Source organism: Papilio machaon, chromosome 24 (genome assembly GCF_912999745.1).
Source record: "Papilio machaon chromosome 24, ilPapMach1.1, whole genome shotgun sequence".
Lineage (NCBI taxonomy): Eukaryota > Metazoa > Arthropoda > Insecta > Lepidoptera > Papilionidae > Papilio > Papilio machaon.
This window is the reverse complement of record NC_060009.1, coordinates 553,139-572,700: the sequence shown is the minus strand read 5'-3', so window position 1 is coordinate 572,700 and position 19,562 is coordinate 553,139. Positions and strand designations below refer to the sequence as shown.

Sequence of the window (19,562 nt, the reverse complement as noted above, 5' to 3'; positions counted from 1 at the left end):
GCTGATTTAGTAGTGAGACACCATGTTCCGTATTTTATCGAGACCTTATCTAGTTTACTCGATATCACAATCGATATACTTTGAACACTTTTGTCTTTTAGTTGGCACATGTAAGTTATGCCTAGTGTGCCTAGTATTCTTGACTTTTGATTTTCAATTTTCATGTTTTAAATTGTAAAAAGCGAATAGGTTGCTTTATCAATATAGATAGAAACATATCAGATACATATATCGTAACTTCTAGTTTGCGGGTTGATAACGTGAGTATAATTTTTTCTTTTGTTACTATTAGCTTAAAACTATTGTTTGTCAGTGGAGTGTTAAAATATTTGTTTTATTTTTGTCGTGCAACTTTATGATTTTTTATTCGTAAACAAAAAACTAAAAACTTTATAATACTTGAATTATTGATATTATTATTTTTTATATCTTTTAACAGATAGTAACGAAAATGCCGAATTGGAATCTTATAGGATCTCTAATATTTCCAAATGTTGGAGGATGGGTAGGTGCTGCGACCACCATGGCAGGTCAGGTGTCGAACGGAAAAGGTAATACCTGGTACGAAACTATTAGGAAACCAACTTGGACTCCACCCAACTGGATTTTCGGACCAGCTTGGACGGCTTTATATACAGGAATGGGTTACGCATCTTATATGGTTTATGAAGATTGCGGCGATTTTAACGGTAAAATATTTTTATTTATTTTTCGTGTGATAAAGATGTGAAAAATATTTGTGATTTAATCTTTCCAGAGGCATTTCATCTGTGTGGTCCTACAATAAAACTTTTTTATGTCAAATTTTTAATTAGTTATGTTGGTAATAAGTATAAATTTTTTTCAGAGAAAGCTGTACTTCCACTAGCATTGTATGGAGGTCAATTAGTATTGAATTGGATGTGGACACCAATATTCTTCGGAATGCATAAAATTGGCTGGGTAATATTCTATATTAAATTTGTGCAAAGGTTTTATATAATTTTAAATTACATCTTTAGCAAACATTAATTACACATGTATTAGCTTAAACTGTTTCCACTGCTGACACATTTGAAAAAAAACATTTTGCTATCCCTATTTTTACAAAGAGAATGACAGAGATAACATTATGTTGTTGTACAATATTTTCTAGTGGGAAATTACAGCTAACTAACCAGATATTTGTTTGCTCATAATTCCCACCAGGGGCTCAATTGCTAATTTATTTTTTTTATATGTTTATTTAATCTGTGTTAATTATTTCAGGCATTAATTCACATATTAACTCTGGATATAGCAGCGGCTATGTGTGCAGTCAGTTTCTTCAAAGTGAATTCTAATACTGCATACTTTATGACTCCGTATCTTTGCTGGTTAGCATTTGCTACATGTCTGAACCATTCCATCTGGGAACTTAATAAAGATGACCCCAAACTGGAGTAAATAAAGATTGGTTATTTGGAACAATTTAATCTACATAAATGTTTTAATGTTCAAGCAATTTTTTTTGGCTCAATAGTTTAGGAACTAAATAAAAAAAAATCAGTACAGATAATATAAATATAGTACATCTAAAATTCAGATGCATTTCTACATAAAAGTAGTATAGTATAGTATAATGTTTCAAATCTTAATTTTTCTGTCATAAATACTAGTAAAATCAGATAGATTTACTTAAATAAGATTAAGAAATTTTGTTGTATTTTTTTTTTCGTATTGTTATGTTTTAAATAGTATATAGTGCCAAAAACTGTTTTTAATATATTGTTCAATTAATTTAAAAAAAAAAGACAACTGTGAATTTTATTATTTAGTTTTAAAAAGTTTACACTAATATTAATAAAGCAACGCAATCTACGTTCAAAAGACTATGTTACGTCTTTAAGAAAAAAAAAATTTTCATGGTGCTCTATTGTTTAAAACAACATTTTATTTGTGATACCATTATATTTACATAATGAATAAAGTTTAAAAATCAATATTATTTCATTCGTTTCAATTTGTTCAATTCTCCCTGTTGTATTGACGCATCCTTGTAGATCTGTTTCACCTTTTCTTTACGGATATTGTCACTGGAATAAAAGAAAAATAAAATCACGTTTAAAAAAAACAACAGCTCCAAATATTAAAAAAAAAACATCAACATTTTTTTTCACTGAAATAAATCATGCCAAACACATTTGCATTACTTTGGGGGAAAAAAAAGAAAAATCCTATTTTTGTAAACGTCTTTCAGCAGTGGAAACCAACTATAAAACTCCTTAAATTTGTTAAAAGCTTGAAAAATATCCATTATCTTAACATACCTGTGAATCTTCTGCCTTATCTTAACAGAGGCAATGTACGCTTTGTCTCTTCTTATCTCTCTTAGAGCTCCCTTCATCTCCTTTTTATATTTACCCTGCAGTCTCGCCTTCTCCGCCTTTTCACGGGATAACTTAGAACTCTTACTACCAGTGAAGCTGTGGATAGGTTATGTTAGTAACTAACACGTAAAAATTTTGAGAGGCCTTATTGTAGTTTTCTTTTCCTTCCCACCCTTTTGTTATAAGGGGGATGGGAAGGAGAAGTGGATTTGATGAAGAGTACGCATAGAAAAGGGAAAAATCCTCTTTCTATGCGTCCCCTCTATATCTGCAATTGCAAATATCTATGAGCAGCGGACGCTTCGCCATTTTAGCGAATATAGATGACCTAATAATATGTTAAGAAAAAAAAAACTTAATTGTCCTTTGACATTTAGAAAAAATACAAATCAAATAAGGTCTAATAATGAAAAATGAATAAAAACTTACACTTCTTGAATGTCAGGTTCATACAATCTTAATGCCTTAGGTCTAACCTTCTCTCTTGCTAATGGCGTATAAGTTTTTACTTCCAAACTTTCTTTCATATGTTGTAGCACTTCTGATACAGTACTTCTAACTTTCTTCGGATACAAATCTAAATCCAATCTGCCCATAAATTTTATATGCGCCTCAAAAATAGCCTCTTGTGCCTCCAAATCATTGTAATTGTCAAAAAATTCTTTCAACATTAATACACAAGTTAGTAAACAAGTAATCTTGAACGCATTGTCTATGTCAGTTCTTATTAAATCCTTCGTGGACATTTTGTTTTCGAACGCAACTTTAGAACAATCGTCTTCCAAATTCAAAATTTTGACATCTTTGTGCAAACGAAATGGCGGCACAACTTGTATCGGATTTAATACTGAAGTATTCGCGCTCAAATATAAAATACCACGCAAAAAATTTACCGCAGAGGGAACGAATCTTTTAGATAGCGCCGTGTACTCTAAAATTAACGCAGTAACGAAAAAACCTCTAGAAACTGAATATGCATCTTTAAATCTGCAATAAGATAAAATTTCCGACATAAAAATCAAAGATGGCGTCGTAACGGGATGTCGGAAATCCGAAGTTGGGTATAAAAGGGATACAAGTTTGAAAAATATCAACGTATCTAAATCGGGTACTCTCTTTGGATTCTTTTTGAATTTATCGTGTTTCTCTTTTAATACGTCACATAAAAATTTCTTCGCCGAAACTTTATTGGTTTGCGCCAAATCGTAGAAATGTGGAACCAATTTATTGAATATAAGAAAAGATTTCATAATTTCTCCTTCGTCATTCAGATTTGAGAAGATATCGTTAACATATTGTAACATATGTGCATACAACCTACTAAGTAACTCTTTATTATTCTCAGATAAACTGGGATCGTAGCTTTTTATTAATTTTTCAAGGGCTGCTGATTGTTGAGATGGAGATTTTCCTGTCAATAATTCCTAGAAAAAAATAGTTTCTTTATATAAGAATATAAATTCATTAAAAAAACTAACTTCATCTAAAAAGTAGAAAGAAAACACGGGAAAGTTTATCATGCTTACTTTTAGATTAGCACCTTCCTCAGATTTCAAATCGAAAAACGAATCAATTTTTTGACTACTTTCTTCTAACATTTCATCATCAGATTCGTCTTCTGATTCTTTCAAATCTCTTAAATCATCAAATTCATTTTTATTCGATTCATCATCATCACCGCTAGATTCATCATTGGAATTTTCAGATTCCTCCATAGCTTTACTGACACCATTTGCTTTAGGTTTTTTTAATTTGTTACATTCTTCATCCTTTTTCTTTTTATCGTTAATTTCTTCATCATCATCATCTTCACTTTCATCTTTTTCGTCACTAGATGCTTCAGATTCAACTTTATTTGAAACTAAATTAGTTTCATCAATGCTGTTTTCTTTTTTATTACCTTCTTCATTTTCTGATTCAACTTTTTCATTTTTGTTACCATCTTCATCATCACTTTCGTTACCTTCTTCATTTTCTTCTTCTTCACTACCTTCTTCATCATCTGATGATGTGTCCGATATTCCATCATTGAATTTAGGCTTTGCATTTGGAACTGTAAATTATTGGGAATAAATAAAAAGATAATTTTAGAAAATTTCAGATTGCTAAAAGAATATAAATATAGGTTATGAAGCAATTTTACAATTATGATTAAAATGCCTTTTTTAATATTTTACAAATTTATAAATTTAAACATGAATGTTTGGTAACTTTAATTAAATATACAAACCTGTGAAATCTTTCAGCACATGTTCAGGTACCAGAGGTTTCCCCTCTTTATCGTACGCCAACATAAATTCTTTCTCGTCGTCCAGTTCAAAATTATCGTCCAGGTCGTCTGCTGACCTGGTAATTTACAAAATAAAAAAAATCTCAAGCTGTAAAACAAAGGTTTAAACTAAGACCTGGCATGGGGACGCCACTATCGCCTTTTAAATTGCAACACTTAAACTAATTTTATTTCCAATTATTTTCTTTTTATTTTATTACCTGTGTTTAAGAGCAGCTGGATTAGATTTCGGTGCATTTGCTTCTTCTTCTGGTAACATTCTCTGCTCCCTCTGCCTCTCCAACTCTTCCAACTTCTTTCTTTCTTCTGCTTCTTGCTTTTCTGTACTTTTCAATCCATCCGATGGCTGTAAACAATAACATAAATACGGTTGCCCTCAACTTCGTTACAAAAGAATTAAAATAAAAAAATTCTCCCGTACAGTCCTGTCCAAGTCCCGTCAAAATCGGTCCAGTCACTTCGGAGACAGATAAATATTTATTTAACATTCATATTTTATTTAACATCACATGATATACATATATATAAAAGACAAATATGACAATATGTTTTTGTACAAGAATCTTAGCAGTGAAAACTCACAATAATATTGTGATACAAGTGAATTAATTACAAAAAAAATCCATTCAGAAAAAGACTAACATCTCTTATGCAATTTAATTTAAATATTTTTTTTTATATTATGAGGTAGCCACCGCTGCCCATAGACTTGTAATGTGTGTGTTGTGTTGTAATTTCAGATGCGTTGTCTACCTTTAATGGACAGGGGAGAGGATGGACAGGGGAGAGGATGCTCAGGAAGAGGACATATCCTCTTCTTATGAATCCCCTCCACCATTAAATTCACTTCCCCTTCCTATTCATTCCTTAAAAGAAAAAGGTGGGAAAAGAATGTGGACTAAAATTAGGCCTCTGGCATCACATTCATCAGACGAAATGCGGAATACATTTAATTTATATCAAAACTAGCTGTCGCCCGCGACTCCATCCGCGCGCAGTTAAAAAATGGGGGGGGGGTATGAAAAATAGATGTTGGCCGATTCTCAGACCTACTCAATATGCTCACAAAATTTCATGAGAATCGGTCAAGCCGTTTCGGAGGAGTATGGCAACGAAAACTGTGACACGAGAATTTTATATATTAGATTATTAATAACTATTAAAACTAAAATAGTCTTGATAAATACTCACAGTTCCTCTCTTTTCAAACTTAAGTTCTCTCATCATTTTATCATAATCTTGCCCCTTGTCTGCTTTACTTAACAACTTATCTATCAGTGATTCTTCAACTCTTGCCTTCTTAAACACAACTGGCTGTAAATCTTTCCATTCGCTATCTAACTTCTCCGTCAGATCCAAAGTCTGTTCTTTCTCTTTCTGTTTCTCTGCTTTTCTCTTCTTCGATTCCGCAATCAATTGCTCAATTAAATCTTTATGCGATTTCGCACCATCTTGTGTATTAGTTTTTGATAAAATACCACCTCCGAAATGACCGTCCGATACAAATTCATCTGCGAAAATAAATTCCCTTTTATATTAGTAGTGTCAATTAATTAATATAGAATTATAATTACTAATTAAAAAGTTACTTACCATCTAGACCACCAAATCTTTTACCACCTTCTTCATCTTCATCATCAGATCTTGGGTCGTCAAATTTCTCAATCTGTTCCAGAGTTTGACCTCTAGAATTTTTAAATTCAATTAAAACTATGCTATAATTCTAGAAGCTATTTACTTACCAATGATGTTTAAACTAATGTTCAATTTATTGATATTTAAATTGACTTCTATTAAATTACACTATTTACTAGAGATTCCTGATGAGTTATACATTGGAGTAAAAGTATGTTAAAATGGACACCAATTACTCAGAACAAGTTATCATAATTTATTATAATCTTACTGTCTTACTAATATTATAAATGCAAATAGTTAGATGGATGGATGGAGGTTTGTTTGAAGGTATCTCCAGAACAGCTGAACAGATCTTGATGAAATTTGGCACAGATATAAAACATAGTCAGGAAGAACACATAGGCTACAAATATAAGTTTTTTTTTATTTCTGTGCAGATGGAGTAGCAGGCAACAGCTAGTTATGAATAAATAAAATCGTTAAACTTACCTGTGTGTCAATATCTCATCATCTGCTAAATTGTATATATTTTTCTTACTATGCTGCTTTGCTCTCTCCGCAGCAAATCTGGCTATCATTCTGTCTTCAGCTGACAGTTGTGCGTTTTTCTCACCGATCCGTCGGTCAATGAATGCATTTGTTTTATTCATTACTTTCATTTCAACACCAAGAGTTTCCTTTCTCTAAGTAAGAGAAAAAAATATATAATTTTTTTACATAAAAAACGACACTCAAATAGTTCATTAGCCTATAAAAATTCTTTTTAATAACTACAATTGTAAAAATATATCAAGAATTGTGGGTTTAATTGTTTTGCATCAATTGCTAATAAAGAAGAAAAAATCGGTTACAAATACCTTTTGAATAGCTTTAGCACGAGAAACACCAGGTAAACCACGGTCATGTTTGGATTTTTTGCCTAATACTTTTAATTTTTCTCTATTAATGTGAACTTCGAATGGATTTAATTTCTTCTTATTCGCTTCGGTTTTACTCTTTATGTGGACTTTGTCAGCCTTACCAGAATTGCGTTTGTTTTTAACTTTAGCCATTTTAAGTTTTCACTATCTTATTAACAATCTAAAATATTAAATATAAGGAAACTTGATAGGTTATGATACGAGTCAACTTACAACAATCAAAATACACATGGTTTTGACAATGACAAGTCCACATTTTGACATTTATGCGTATCGTTTCACCTAAAATATTAGCGCAGAATGTTTATCAATTCAGTGTTCAAAATGTTAGTAAAATTATCCTGCGGTTATAAATAGAAAGACTTCCATTATTTATGTCTATAGATTATTAGAACTTAATACATAATCTTAATTTATTTATAAATCATAAAAATAAATCACTTTCAATGGTCAATAAACGACGGAATGTTTACAATTTCAACTGTCTTTAGTTGATTGTTTTGGCGCCGAATACGCCCGAACGCTCTCTCGTCGATACTCGGTAGGACGCCGTGTAGCATCTAGCGCGTAGGTATATTATTGTGTGGCTGCCTTTGAAGTGTTGCTGGCGGAATCTACTTACTTCAAGAAAAATGGCAGACATTACCGAGGAAGAACTTGAAAAAGAAATCGAGAGTAAGAAAACTTTATTCTAAATAACATTTCACACAAAAATGATATAAAATTTAGATAAATTTAAACATTTTTGCTAAAAGGCACATGAGCGATATCTCACTAGGAGTCGTATAAAATGGCTTCCCTGTTTCTAAGCAAACTTAATTTTCGTCACTTGTAATTGAAATATCTCTGTTAGTATTATGATTTTACAAGAATGTTTCAAGTGAAAGTTCTTTTATAATATTGTGCGGACCTATTTTGATAGTAGCCTTCATTTTTAGTATCCTAATTATGTCTGACTACTAGTGGTTTATTTTTATGCGACGCGAAGTTATACAATACTCCACGTATATAGCGAGGCAATGGCGGCATTTCATGAAATAATTTTGATGTAAAACAGAGCGCATATAGTATTAGAAAAGGTTTTATTTGATACATTTTCCTTTAAATAGAAAAATAAATGTAATATGAGAGTTTATTCTTCCAATAAAGATGTTTTGTCATTTTAGTGAGGCCGCCATATTGCGTTCAGAAACTTATCATTGCGCGCTAATTTTTATTACTATTGGGAAAGTATTTTTAACATCCTCATGTTATTTATTTTAAAAAGCAATTTTCTACAGGTTTTTATGCACCTAATGAAATATTAAATAATCTACATATTACATTGTTGAAAAAAAATGTTTTTTATATGTATTATATCAAATAATCATTGTTTTGTTTAGAAATATTGAAAAATGCAAACTTGGCTACAACATCCACTAAGAAAGTCATCCAGAAGCTTGAGAAAAGCTTTGGCACTGATCTATCTGATAAGAAAAAGATTATTGATCAACTGGTGATGGATTATGTGAACAACAAGGGTTCTGAATCCGAAAATGATGAAGATGATGATGATGAAGAAGAGGTCAGTATATTCCCAATTACACTGACATTAGTCTTTTAACACAATAAATGCTACAAGTTTCACATCCGAATCTATTCTTTAAGGACAAGTTAGTAGCACTGAATGTGTTAATTTTTTATTTTAAATAAGTCATCAATCTTCAAAATCCAATTAATTTGATGCTAGATTTTATCATATCATGTATTCTCCAATATTATTTGAAATTCCTTGCAATTTGACTTAGTGGTGTCATAAATGTTTTTTTTTTATCCATGACATTTGATGCCACCAACTTTGTCTTTTCTTAGGGTCTACTGTTATTAATTGTAGTTCCAGATAGGTTTTCATTTAGTTGAGAAACTATAGTCTATGGTGTAAATTTTAGGAAGAAGAAAAGAAACCGGTGAAGAGAGCAGCGCCAGCCTCTAAGGCATCATCCAAGAAGTCCCGTAAGGACACCAGCGATGAGGAAGATGAAGAAGAAGATGAGAAGGGATCTGATGAAAGTGAATCTGAGGTATACATATTAGATTTTTATTAACAACTAGCTGTCGCCCGTGACTCCGTCCGCTTGGAATTTAAGGAAAAAAAATAACTTGTAGTCTGTGTTCTTTCAGGATATATTCTTCATCTATGCCAAATTTCAGCGAGATCCGTGGATCCGTTCTGGAGATACCTTCAAACAAACATCCATCCAAACATTTGCATTTTAAATATTATATTGCATTTATAATTAAAATAACTTACTAATTGTAACAAATATATTTATAGGAAGAGAAAAAGAAGCCAGCAGCCAAGAAAGGCAAGAAGAAGAAGGGTTCAGATGGTGATTCCGATAGTGACTGGGGAAAGAAGAAGGAAAAAGCTCCTAAAGCCAAAAAGGTAAGGAACTAAAATAAATATTAATTTTACACATCTTATATTCAATGATACCAAAGCTGAAATTAAAAGAATATATATATTTCTAAGATTTATATTGCAATGGTTTTTAATGCTTTGAAAAAAATAAAGTAACTGAACATATTTTCTAACTTAATGAATATGGAAAATAAAAATACATGTGTTTTTTGCCCAAATAATAGAAGGGTAATGTTTTTCAAAGGAATATCTGTTGTGACAAAAGTTTAAAGACGTCACCAATAAGTCATCTGGATTTTTTTTCATGTACATTATTCCTACAATTTAATAGTGTTAACACATTAAATGCCACCGAATTCACTTTAATACTTAACAATTGTGGTACACATTCAACATGGATAAGCGAGAGTATAGACTGCAATATAATTCTCACTTATAGAGGTCAGTTGTAGGAATAGACTGACTCGACAGGTACAATATCACAACCACATCCTTTCCCTTCCTACTCTTTGGAAAGAATGGGAAGAGAAACTTAATTTGACAGAAGGGGAAATTTTTTTTCTGTGTGTCACGTCCGTTGATTAAAGATTAGCAATGCACTTCAATTACGGATGTCTAAGCGGTGAATTTAAGTGGATTTTTGCATATTTTCCCACCTTTTTAGATGAAAAAATTTATTTCTTTTTAGCCGACTTCAAAAAGAAGGAGGTTATCAATTCGACTGTATTTTTTTTTATGTGTGTTACCGCGAAACTCCGCCCCTGATGGTCCGATTTTGATAAAAATTATTTTAATCGAAAGGAAGTGCTTGCAGATGGGTCCCATTTTTTTGATTTTTTCTTTTAATAACTAGAAGACTAGTAGATTTTGAATATAGCTTCAAAATTTGTTGCGAACATTAGGGAAAATTTGTTGCGAACATTAGGGACAATTTTGCTTTCAGCGCTTACGTAGGCTAAACTATAGGACCTACATAAAAATGATGTATGGCGAATTGTAGCTCTTTAAATGTGCTAAATAAAAGTCCTCGATATAACCATTTTTTTTTCTTTAGAAACATCAATTATAATATTAAATGTAATTTCTCAGGCGGGTGGTAGAGGAAAAGGAGGTGGGTATACAAGAGCGTATAAACTATCCCCAGCTTTAGCCGAGTTAATGGGGAAAGATGAAATGCCAAGACACGAAGTTGTCAAACGTGTTTGGGCAATTGTCAAAGAACGCAAACTATATGATCCTAATAACAAACAGTTTGCCATTTGTGATGACGCCATGTACAAAGTATTTGGCACCAAACGTTTCCGTATCTTTGGTATGATGAAACATCTCAAAACACATTTCTGCGATTGAATGGTAAGTTATCTTTAATAATATTAAAAAAAAAATATTGTCCTTTGTAAGTTGAATTTGAAATTGTTTAATTATTTCTTTTATTGTTGTCGTTTGGAATAATTTTTTTTTAATAATGCAAATATGACGAAACTAGTTTCAAGTATCTAACAATAGATACATTTAATTTTTTAATTTAAGTTTATTTTGATCTATTTGAAAGGATATACTCAGTGAATTAAAAAAAAACAGAATTACCTAGAAATATGTCATTTAGTAACATAAAGCATTTTTAACACATTCAGTGCCACTTATTTGCCAGGCATAATAAATTATAAGACGGCAAACATTAGCTGTAAAATAAAAATAAAGGATCATTAAAATCTAGCAAACAGCTGTAAAATAAAAAAAGGATCATCAAAATCTATTCACTAGAAGAAAAATTTTGTAGTAACTTAAATTAAAAAAAAAAAAAAACAGGAAAATAGTGTTAATTTTTCTTTTTTGAAGTATATTAAAAAATCTTGCGGCATACAATATGTTAAATTACAAATACTCTTGTACTTTTAGTTTGACTAAATAATTTGCTGCGATAACTTTGTATGGATGTGTTTCCTCTTGGGCTCGAATACATAGAATCAATTGACCTAAAGGGAAAAAATCCCCATTGAGTTGATCGGTCCAACGGGAAACTACCAAATGTATTATGTGTATATCCAAACACACGGTTAAAAAGTCTTTTTAACCGTTGTTATTGAGAGTGTTTCAATTTAATTGCTATAAATAACCTTAATAGGGGAAACGACAAGTTAATTGCATTTAAAAGTTAAAAATATAACTTCTTAACCATTTTAAGATCTCCTTTCTTTATTACTATCAAGTCTGTCTTTTCAGACATTAATTACTCAGTCTTAGAATTAATTATATAATACTATGTTAGAATTTAAGGACAAAAAAGGTATGAAAACTTGGATAATACAAAGAATAACTTTCTTTGCTTTGCATTTAATTGTAAAATGGCAACTATTGATTTAAGGTGACAAACTTTACAAATTTAACATTTTAATAAAAATAATCATAATGCCAGTACAGTAGGACAGTAGCGCTGGCTTGGCATGAAATGTTTGAGCTCGCTGGCGCCAGTCAGTTTCAACATTATGCCAGTTGTACGCCAGCGCTAATTTTTGTGCTACTGTTCTACTGTACTGGGATAATGTAAGTCAAGTAAAATGGCGGGAAATTATTTTTAGGTTATACATTTTCCTATAACTTTTGTCATATCTTTCATATGAATATTTATAAACCATTTGGTTTAAAGAGTGAAATAAAAAAAAAGATTTAAAAAAGCACTATTTGAAGGATTAATGGCGGGAAAAATAACAAAATGTCAAAAGTTCACTTTTAAATATGTAATATTTGAATTTATGAAATAATTTTTTTTTACATTTAAAAACTATCAAAGTACATTAAAATAGTACTTTTATATCATTATAATTTTAATATTGTGCAAAATGTATAAATGTCACAGAGACATCCAAATTTTGTCAGAGTATGTAAGTACTTCGTAGTATTTTGAATAAATCCAAAAAGATCTTATAGCATTCAAAAAATGTGCGAACTAACAATGTCATATTGACCAATGAGAGAGCATCAGCTGCAAGTAGAAATGTTGCCATTTTCATATTTTCGTAATTCCAGAAAAATGTCACGCATGATGGTTAATTTCTTAATGCGTTTGTATCTATCAATTTAAATAGTAAGGAATTATTACGAAAATAAGTCATAAGTTGAGAATAAATTGTTTGGATTGGAAAGTTACAACATTGACGAATTTCAGAAGAAGTTAGGAAGTTTTTGCTCACTGGTAACCCTTTAAACTTGGCGCTCTGTCAATGTAAGTGTAAGTTGCCGTAAGATCTTTGTCAAAATATGACGCTGTTTGAAATCTATGACATTTATAAAGTTTTAATTTTCATACGAAACATCGTATAAATGTTGTAAGAACTTGAATTTATTTATAATCAGTAATAATTGTAATTTTCCAAGTAATTTGGTAAATTTAAGCTTCCGAAACAATGTTTTTAGACATGTGTTTTAACAGTGGAGATCCACAGTAATGTTTAATTGTATGCTCTAGTACACTAAGCCGAAAGGTTGTACAACCCGAAAGGGCTCGACGTATGTAAAAATAAATATTATCTATGTATATTCGTCTTTTATTTAACCCTAGACCCATTTTCCACTAACGAGACCAGAACCGACGCGACATGACAATGTAAAAATACGTATCGGCTTTTTCAGGCACACAGTCACGATGTATCTTACTAATATAAAAAATGTTTAGATGGATGCGGACAGAGTTGCTGTCAAAAGTTTAAAACATTTCTAAGTGCTCATGTAGAAATCGCACGTGCTGTCTTAGTAGCGGGCAAGTAAGCGCCAATCGCGACAAAATTAATCGCTCGAGATGTTTGTATGATTCACTCCCGACGTCAATCGCTAACCTCACACTCAAGCATGTCTTACGCGCCCGCGCCTTCACTTGAAAAAGCCGTATCATTTGCGCTGGCGCAGCTGTAAATGACACAAAATGTCATAATTGCCCGCAAAGGTCTTACATTTGCCGATCAAAAGCGCACTACTTGCCAGATTTCAAGCCCTTGACAACCCTATTTACGTCAAACTGACATGACAATCTTGACAACTGTAGGGTAACTATGGCAACATTAATATAATTTAAACAATTGCGGGAGTATTGACATTTTTTTTAATTTACATTTTTAGTCTATTTATTCAAGAAATCATGGCTTGCAATGAAAATATAATAAAAAATATTGCGAATGAAGTTACCAGAAACTGTCACGCTAACGGTGTGTTGGTGGAAGAAGATTTTGTAACATATCTCATAGAATTGTTACTTCTTAATCCAAAGTACGGTAAACTCTTCGCTAAAACTATCAAGAGAGACAATTTAGAGTATTTTGTTAATGAATGCATCGCTATGTTGACGAGTAAGTTAAGTAACATTTATAATAATTATTTCATCTTTATTTCTCAGTGGAAGCACATTTTAAATATCTTTTAATCGACATTAAAGAAAACAGTTGTGCATACAATAATAATATGAGGTCACTTATGTAACATTTTTGAGTAGTAAACCTCTCATAACATGAAAAAAGTCAAGTGTATTTATAAAAATTAAAAAAAAAAGAGTTCTTATGTCTTTATCTTTTTTTTAGTACAGGGAGTTTTGAGATAGTGACGATGTCGTTATTCGGGTTTTATAACAAAGGTTTCATAATATAACAGAGTAACTAATACCATCAAAACATTTAACCTGATTTTCTACTGCCAAAGTACCAATCGTTCTTCTCAAGTTACACTTACGGTTACAGAAGCGGATATAGCCATTCTAACTCTAAAGATGCAGTACAATATGCTAACAAACTACGATAAACTCCAAAACCTAATAGACACACACTTGGAGTCCATAGAGAATTGCCTAAGGCCGCTCGTTCATGAGATAATGGAAGAAGACCCGGGCCCTGAAGGAGGACCGGAGGATGCTGACTATAAGAAGCTGTTTAGAAAGATTTCTATCTACATTATACTAGCTAGCGGTCTCGGCAATCCTAGCAGTATTATTGTTAGTATACGAGTGATGGCAACATTTAAATAAAAAATTACAGAAGGGCTTACAGTCAGGGCCGTCTTAACGTTAGAGTGCGAGGGCACTAGAATGATTTTCGGGCGTCTAATATGATTAAGACGGCCCTGCGTAAGAAAAAGTGTTTGTATGTAGAGTAAAGCGTAAGTTTAATTTTGATTCTCTTCCCCTTCCCATCATATCCATAGAAAGGGGGATATGACAGAGTAGGGGATGGATGAAAGGAAAAGTTTTTTAACACTTATTCTAACTTTCTTTTAACTAATATTAATAAATATTAAACTTAATAACTTTAATTATCTAAATTGAATAAGCTATCTAAATTTGCAGACTTTAAAAGAAGGTTTAGCGGCATTAGAAAGCGTATTCTCTATCGAGGATCTGAAAGTGTTTGTCGCACTCCCCGGTTTTGAGAAGATGAATCAGCTGAACGAATTGGTTCAGATCGTGTCTGGAATTAGGTTGTTTAATAGAGACTGCAAGAAAGGAGGCGATGGTATACCAGACTGTTAGTATTTTCTATTTATAACATTAACTGCGCTTATGGTAGGTACTTTTTCAAGAAGTTCGTGTGACATTTCGTCAAAGATACACTTTGTACGTTAAAATTGGTAAAATATTTCATTAGAACAGAGGTCCTAGCAGGATAATTTGCGTGAATACATTCGTTACGATACCAACGAAATTTATAATATGACATCTGTACAGCGCGCTTATCGTGCGAAAAGTACACCAATAAATTTCATACAATTTTTTTCGATAACGTTATATGAATACTTTCTCGCAAATCTTCGTGATAGGCCCTCTGATATAAGAATATGGATTAAAAAAGTCGTTAATTTTTAAGCTTGTGTAACTGAGTACGAGTAATTTCAGTAGTAAATTTTGATTTGTTCCAAACAGTGCCCTTCAACCTGTTAGAAGCTGGCAACGCGTGTGTATCGTCGCTGTCAAACTCGTTGATCACAATCATGCAGAAAGTTAACACTTTGACCACCGCGATACAGGACAGCGTGGATATACAAGATGAGACAGGCAACGTATACATTGTGGCGACACCAGAGTTTACTGTGTAAGGTTTTTAATAAGACGCGATGAAGAAAAAAACTTTATTTTTATATTACTTGTTAATTTCTCTCAATACAATAATTCTCAGTGAAATTAAAATGAACTGGTTTAGTACCTTGTCATATTTCAGACTAGACAGTAGACTTAAAAATGCAACCGTTCTGAAATTACGTGCTAACAAACATCCTTAACAACTTTTTTAATATTATTATATCCGTACACACACTTACAACTCGGCCAATGAACAGGATTCCATGAACTTTTTTAGGTTTTATTTATGGCCAATGTACAAGGTTTTACGTGTTTTTTTTTTCTTAGGTAACTTTTTTAATATACATTTCAGCGAGGATTACAACCACGTATATTCCCTGTTGGCTTTCTACCGTCAATACGAAGTGTACACTCGTAAGTTGCTCTCAGACGTACAGGTGTTAGTGCAAAGTGCGACGCAGTGCGTGGAACATGTGCGCAAAGTGCTGGCTGATTTGCATTCGTGTGTTAAATATAAAGCCGCTGTACCTGTTGATACTGTTTATGTGGGTATTATTTTTGCACAAAAAAAACTATATTGTCCTCTCTTCTCTGAGTCTTTGGCATTCTCGGTGAAAAAAAAATAGATTAAGTACAGTAAAAGATCTCAAACCTCGAACTGAGAATTCTTTTGTGGTTTTTTCCTACATTTCGACAATATACGACTGGACAAAGAACCTTTGTAGCGATATCACTAAAGTCAAATGCAATGTGCTTTGAGTCTATTGAAACCATCATAACTTATACTCCAAAAATGTAACTCACGTATACTTTCTCTACAGCCATTATTCAAGAAACTATGGCAAATATGGCGAGACATGCAGAACATAATGTACTTAGTGTCAACTGTTAACCGTTTGAATACCGTACTCGGTGCGATACACGATCTGATCAAAATGCCCAGTTTGTTAGAGAGAATGTTGATCGGCAAAAAAGTGTTAAGTGACCAGGAGCGCATGACTAACTTGAAGGTGGAAGAGAAACTGTCGCTGGGCTCTCTGAAGAATTACGTCACATGTAGCAGTTACAATGTTAGGGATAAAGATGTACAAGTAAGTGGTTAAAAGTTTACTTAGAACTATTATATTTCATCATTTATTTATTACCTATAAAAATGGCACACTAGCGGCACATGGTTATTTCCCTGAAGTAGTGTTAATTATAATAAAAGTTTCGTGCTTTAGTTTCTAGGCTTTTGCGCAATCTCTTTGGCGGTGGGTGCGCTTATTCCGAGCAATATTAAACTCGGTCACATAAGACTTCAAGGAAAACGTTATGGATTGTGCAATTTTAAAATGGCGAAGCGTTTCGGTAAAACACCAGAGAGGTACGCTGACAAAATTAACCGGTTATATCCCGTTATTGAAACTGAAATACATATTATCTCTGGTTTTTAAAAGAGAATGAAAGAGACGAAATTGTATTAGGCCAGTAGAAATTTACGATAAAAATTTTGATTTATTTTATTACCATATTTGCTCTTACCGTTGTCTATTATTTGAAAGATTATATATATTTTTAAGGTATATAAATGAAGTCCTAGATTACGCGAGGAATAACCCTCATCTTATAAATTTGCTAAACATCGCAGAAGATGTTGAAAGAGTTAAGGACATCAGTGTTCTCGTCACAAAACCTGTTCCAAAGAGTAAGTATGATGATACTAATAAATTAAATAAGATAAATGTTAAATTCTGGGCCGGCGTTAGGGAAGGGCGCGGATGGGCGACCGCTCAGGGCGCTGGATAAATATAGGCGCCGCTGACTTGCGAATTATAGTCTAGTGTCAAATTTCATAAAAATAAACTATAATAGTGTAAACTGATTAAAATAAAATAGGGCAGAAGTTATATTAGCAAAATATGAATAAAAAGGACAGAAAATAAAATACAAAAATGTCAATGTGTATTTTTTTTTAATTTTAAATTATTCTTTAACTCGCTTAATAATGCCGATGCCGGTTTTTATTCAATCATTTTTTCGATTTACTTTTTGAAAATTGTGAGATAAAATTAAAAATATTATGCTTTTAAAAATTTAGTGCGAAATAATGAAATTTCGGAATTCATGAGAACGAATTGGTAATATGTCTTGGTGAAACTATTTTAAGTTTGGATTCACATATAGTTTTCATTGTATTACGATTATTAATGTTTAACTACTTGTTAATATAGATTCTTAGGCGAGTAAATTATATGTTTGCAGTCAAAGTGTCGGATAAAGACATACAAACCGAAACACATCCTATGGAAAGTTATATAGAGAAGAACTATACATCCGATCTTTGGGAGTGGAAACGAAGAGCTTGTCAATGGGTAACAAATTTAATTTACTTTATAATATAGATTTTTTAGCCAATTTAGACTAGGAAAAAGATTAACTCAAATTAAATTTTATCACCACTTCTTTTACAATTTGTCGTTACTTTTTTAAACTGTGTCTCATTTAAAGCAGAGATCACCAACATTTTTTTGGCCTCCTGTTAATACAAGCGGTGACGAAGAGAATAACATTTAATTTTTAAATAACCAAAATAGTTGTTTCCGAAATAAAAATTACTTGATTTTATCAAACAAGTCCATAGATTGTCAACATTTTATTAAACACGAAACTAAAATAACAAGGTTACATATTATCTTTCCAGGCAAATATAGTAAATTGTAGGACTCATTCCACACAAACTATCTACAGTCATTTACGATCTGAGATCCAATGTCAGACTGTAGACATGAGAGACAAGGAGTTACAGACTAAAAAAGAATCCGGGATAAACACAATCACTAAGAACATATTCCTGTGGGGACTTAGAGGACGTTTGGGTGAAGGACAGCATGTAATGCCTTTAGAGGAGATGTTTCATTCAGAAATAAAGAAAGGTATACTTTGGTTTACTGGAATTCATAAAACCTTACATCAAAGTACCAATAGAAATAAAGTAATGCGTTTTTTTAGGTAAACGTGATGAAAGAAACGTGCCTTCCGTCATTAATGAAAATTCATAAGTCTAAACCAGTGTTTCCCAATCTTTTCCACCCCCACCATGTCCCATTTTTCAGGATGAACATGATTATTGCCCCCTTATAAATTTTGTTTAGAAATAAATTTCTCTCGAGGCTTTAATTTACAATGTTAGAGAAATAATTAAATACTACTTTTGGCTGACTAGATCAATTCCATTTAAAATTTTTAAACACGAAAACACATATAAATAGTTTAAATGCAACGGATTTTTGTCTCTAAAACGTTTTTATGTACTTTTTAGCACTGGCTATAATTGTAAGGATGTAGCCTTAAGTTTTTAAATCTCCGAATTGCCCCCCTCTAAATCCAAAGGTCCCCCAGGTGGGGCGTACGCCCCACCTGGGGAAACACTGGTCTAAACCCAAGTTCACTTTAAATTATTCAATAGTTTCCACCGAAACAATTGTATAAAAACATTGTGCAGTTATCTATAGTGGAACGCTTAAACCATAAATAGTTGGATTAGGGAAGGGATAGATTTAGGAGGGGCATTAGGGCATGGTTGTGCAATTGCCCAGGGCGTTGCACAGAAAGGTCCACGGGTCTGCGAATTAGTCTCATGTTACTATAATTTATGTTCTAAATTAATGTATATTAAAATAAAATTTACATTAATTACAGCGGAAACTTTGGAAATGTGTCAAGATAAATTACAAGCTGAAACTAGTACGAGTAATACAAAAACAACAGCGTTTAAAGAATCCACTTTGTTATTCGAATAATCAAAAGGGGTCAAATAATTTGTCTACATTACGTACTTTAGTTTTTCTTTAGTTAAGAATAGTGGATAATTAAAATTACCAGTTTTTACTTAGATTTTAAGTAAATAGCCCAAGAAACATATTTATTT

The 19,562-nt window shown here is 32.1% G+C and overlaps 4 protein-coding genes across 6 annotated transcripts; 3 read left to right on the top strand and 1 right to left on the bottom strand.

Moving 5' to 3' along the window:
* Positions 1–87: 87 nt before the first annotated feature.
* LOC106716223 (translocator protein) lies at positions 88–1,512 on the top strand. Of its 3 annotated transcripts, none has more exons than XM_045684046.1 (4): positions 88–110; positions 440–689; positions 848–942; positions 1,249–1,512. In XM_045684046.1, the coding sequence occupies exons 2-4, from the start codon at positions 452–454 to the stop codon at positions 1,423–1,425; spliced, it is 510 nt and encodes a 169-aa protein (XP_045540002.1). In that variant the 5' UTR covers positions 88–110; positions 440–451; the 3' UTR covers positions 1,426–1,512. The 3 variants fall into 3 exon arrangements, with proteins under 3 accessions (XP_045540002.1, XP_045540001.1, XP_014365187.2); XM_045684045.1 differs by lacking the exon at positions 88–110 and adding an exon at positions 216–263 and having other exon boundaries at positions 438–689; XM_014509701.2 differs by lacking the exon at positions 88–110 and adding an exon at positions 222–260.
* Positions 1,513–1,936: 424 nt separating this feature from the next.
* LOC106716215 (nucleolar protein 14 homolog) lies at positions 1,937–7,405 on the bottom strand. The gene is made up of 11 exons (XM_045683881.1): positions 7,134–7,405; positions 6,766–6,959; positions 6,232–6,323; positions 5,830–6,149; positions 4,839–4,984; positions 4,579–4,694; positions 4,160–4,401; positions 3,875–4,117; positions 2,778–3,772; positions 2,289–2,444; positions 1,937–2,054 (listed from the first exon to the last, which is right to left on the bottom strand). The coding sequence occupies exons 1-11, from the start codon at positions 7,326–7,328 to the stop codon at positions 1,964–1,966; spliced, it is 2,790 nt and encodes a 929-aa protein (XP_045539837.1). The 5' UTR covers positions 7,329–7,405; the 3' UTR covers positions 1,937–1,963.
* A 307-nt stretch (positions 7,406–7,712) lies between these two features.
* Positions 7,713–10,981, top strand: LOC106716225 (upstream activation factor subunit spp27). Its single transcript, XM_045684025.1, has 5 exons — positions 7,713–7,871; positions 8,579–8,760; positions 9,125–9,256; positions 9,511–9,621; positions 10,687–10,981. The coding sequence occupies exons 1-5, from the start codon at positions 7,829–7,831 to the stop codon at positions 10,945–10,947; spliced, it is 729 nt and encodes a 242-aa protein (XP_045539981.1). The 5' UTR covers positions 7,713–7,828; the 3' UTR covers positions 10,948–10,981.
* A 2,748-nt stretch (positions 10,982–13,729) lies between these two features.
* On the top strand, positions 13,730–19,457 carry LOC106716231 (cilia- and flagella-associated protein 206). The gene is made up of 11 exons (XM_045684048.1): positions 13,730–13,937; positions 14,322–14,572; positions 14,924–15,101; positions 15,497–15,665; positions 16,005–16,197; positions 16,474–16,743; positions 16,876–17,018; positions 17,215–17,339; positions 17,897–18,006; positions 18,336–18,567; positions 19,334–19,457. The coding sequence occupies exons 1-11, from the start codon at positions 13,730–13,732 to the stop codon at positions 19,432–19,434; spliced, it is 1,980 nt and encodes a 659-aa protein (XP_045540004.1). The 3' UTR covers positions 19,435–19,457.
* The last annotated feature ends 105 nt before the right edge of the window (positions 19,458–19,562 follow it).

Bases quoted from the DNA above. Each gene is read 5' to 3' on its own strand.
- LOC106716223 (XM_045684046.1), top strand. From the start codon at position 452: ATGCCGAATTGGAATCTTATAGGATCTCTAATATTTCCAAATGTTGGA. The intron at 690-847 runs GTAAAATATTTT...AATTTTTTTCAG, and splicing joins AGATTGCGGCGATTTTAACG to AGAAAGCTGTACTTCCACTA. The intron at 943-1,248 runs GTAATATTCTAT...TAATTATTTCAG, and splicing joins GAATGCATAAAATTGGCTGG to GCATTAATTCACATATTAAC.
- LOC106716215 (XM_045683881.1), bottom strand. From the start codon at position 7,328: ATGGCTAAAGTTAAAAACAAACGCAATTCTGGTAAGGCTGACAAAGTC. The intron at 6,324-6,765 runs GTAAGTTTAACG...TAAAAATTCTAG, and splicing joins GATGAGATATTGACACACAG to AGGTCAAACTCTGGAACAGA. The intron at 2,445-2,777 runs GTAAGTTTTTAT...ACCTATCCACAG, and splicing joins GAACCTGACATTCAAGAAGT to CTTCACTGGTAGTAAGAGTT.
- LOC106716225 (XM_045684025.1), top strand. From the start codon at position 7,829: ATGGCAGACATTACCGAGGAAGAACTTGAAAAAGAAATCGAGA. The intron at 7,872-8,578 runs GTAAGAAAACTT...TGTTTTGTTTAG, and splicing joins ACTTGAAAAAGAAATCGAGA to AAATATTGAAAAATGCAAAC. The intron at 8,761-9,124 runs GTCAGTATATTC...TGTAAATTTTAG, and splicing joins ATGATGATGATGAAGAAGAG to GAAGAAGAAAAGAAACCGGT.
- LOC106716231 (XM_045684048.1), top strand. From the start codon at position 13,730: ATGGCTTGCAATGAAAATATAATAAAAAATATTGCGAATGAAGTTACC. The intron at 13,938-14,321 runs GTAAGTTAAGTA...TTACGGTTACAG, and splicing joins ATGCATCGCTATGTTGACGA to AAGCGGATATAGCCATTCTA. The intron at 15,102-15,496 runs GTTAGTATTTTC...TGTTCCAAACAG, and splicing joins AGGCGATGGTATACCAGACT to TGCCCTTCAACCTGTTAGAA.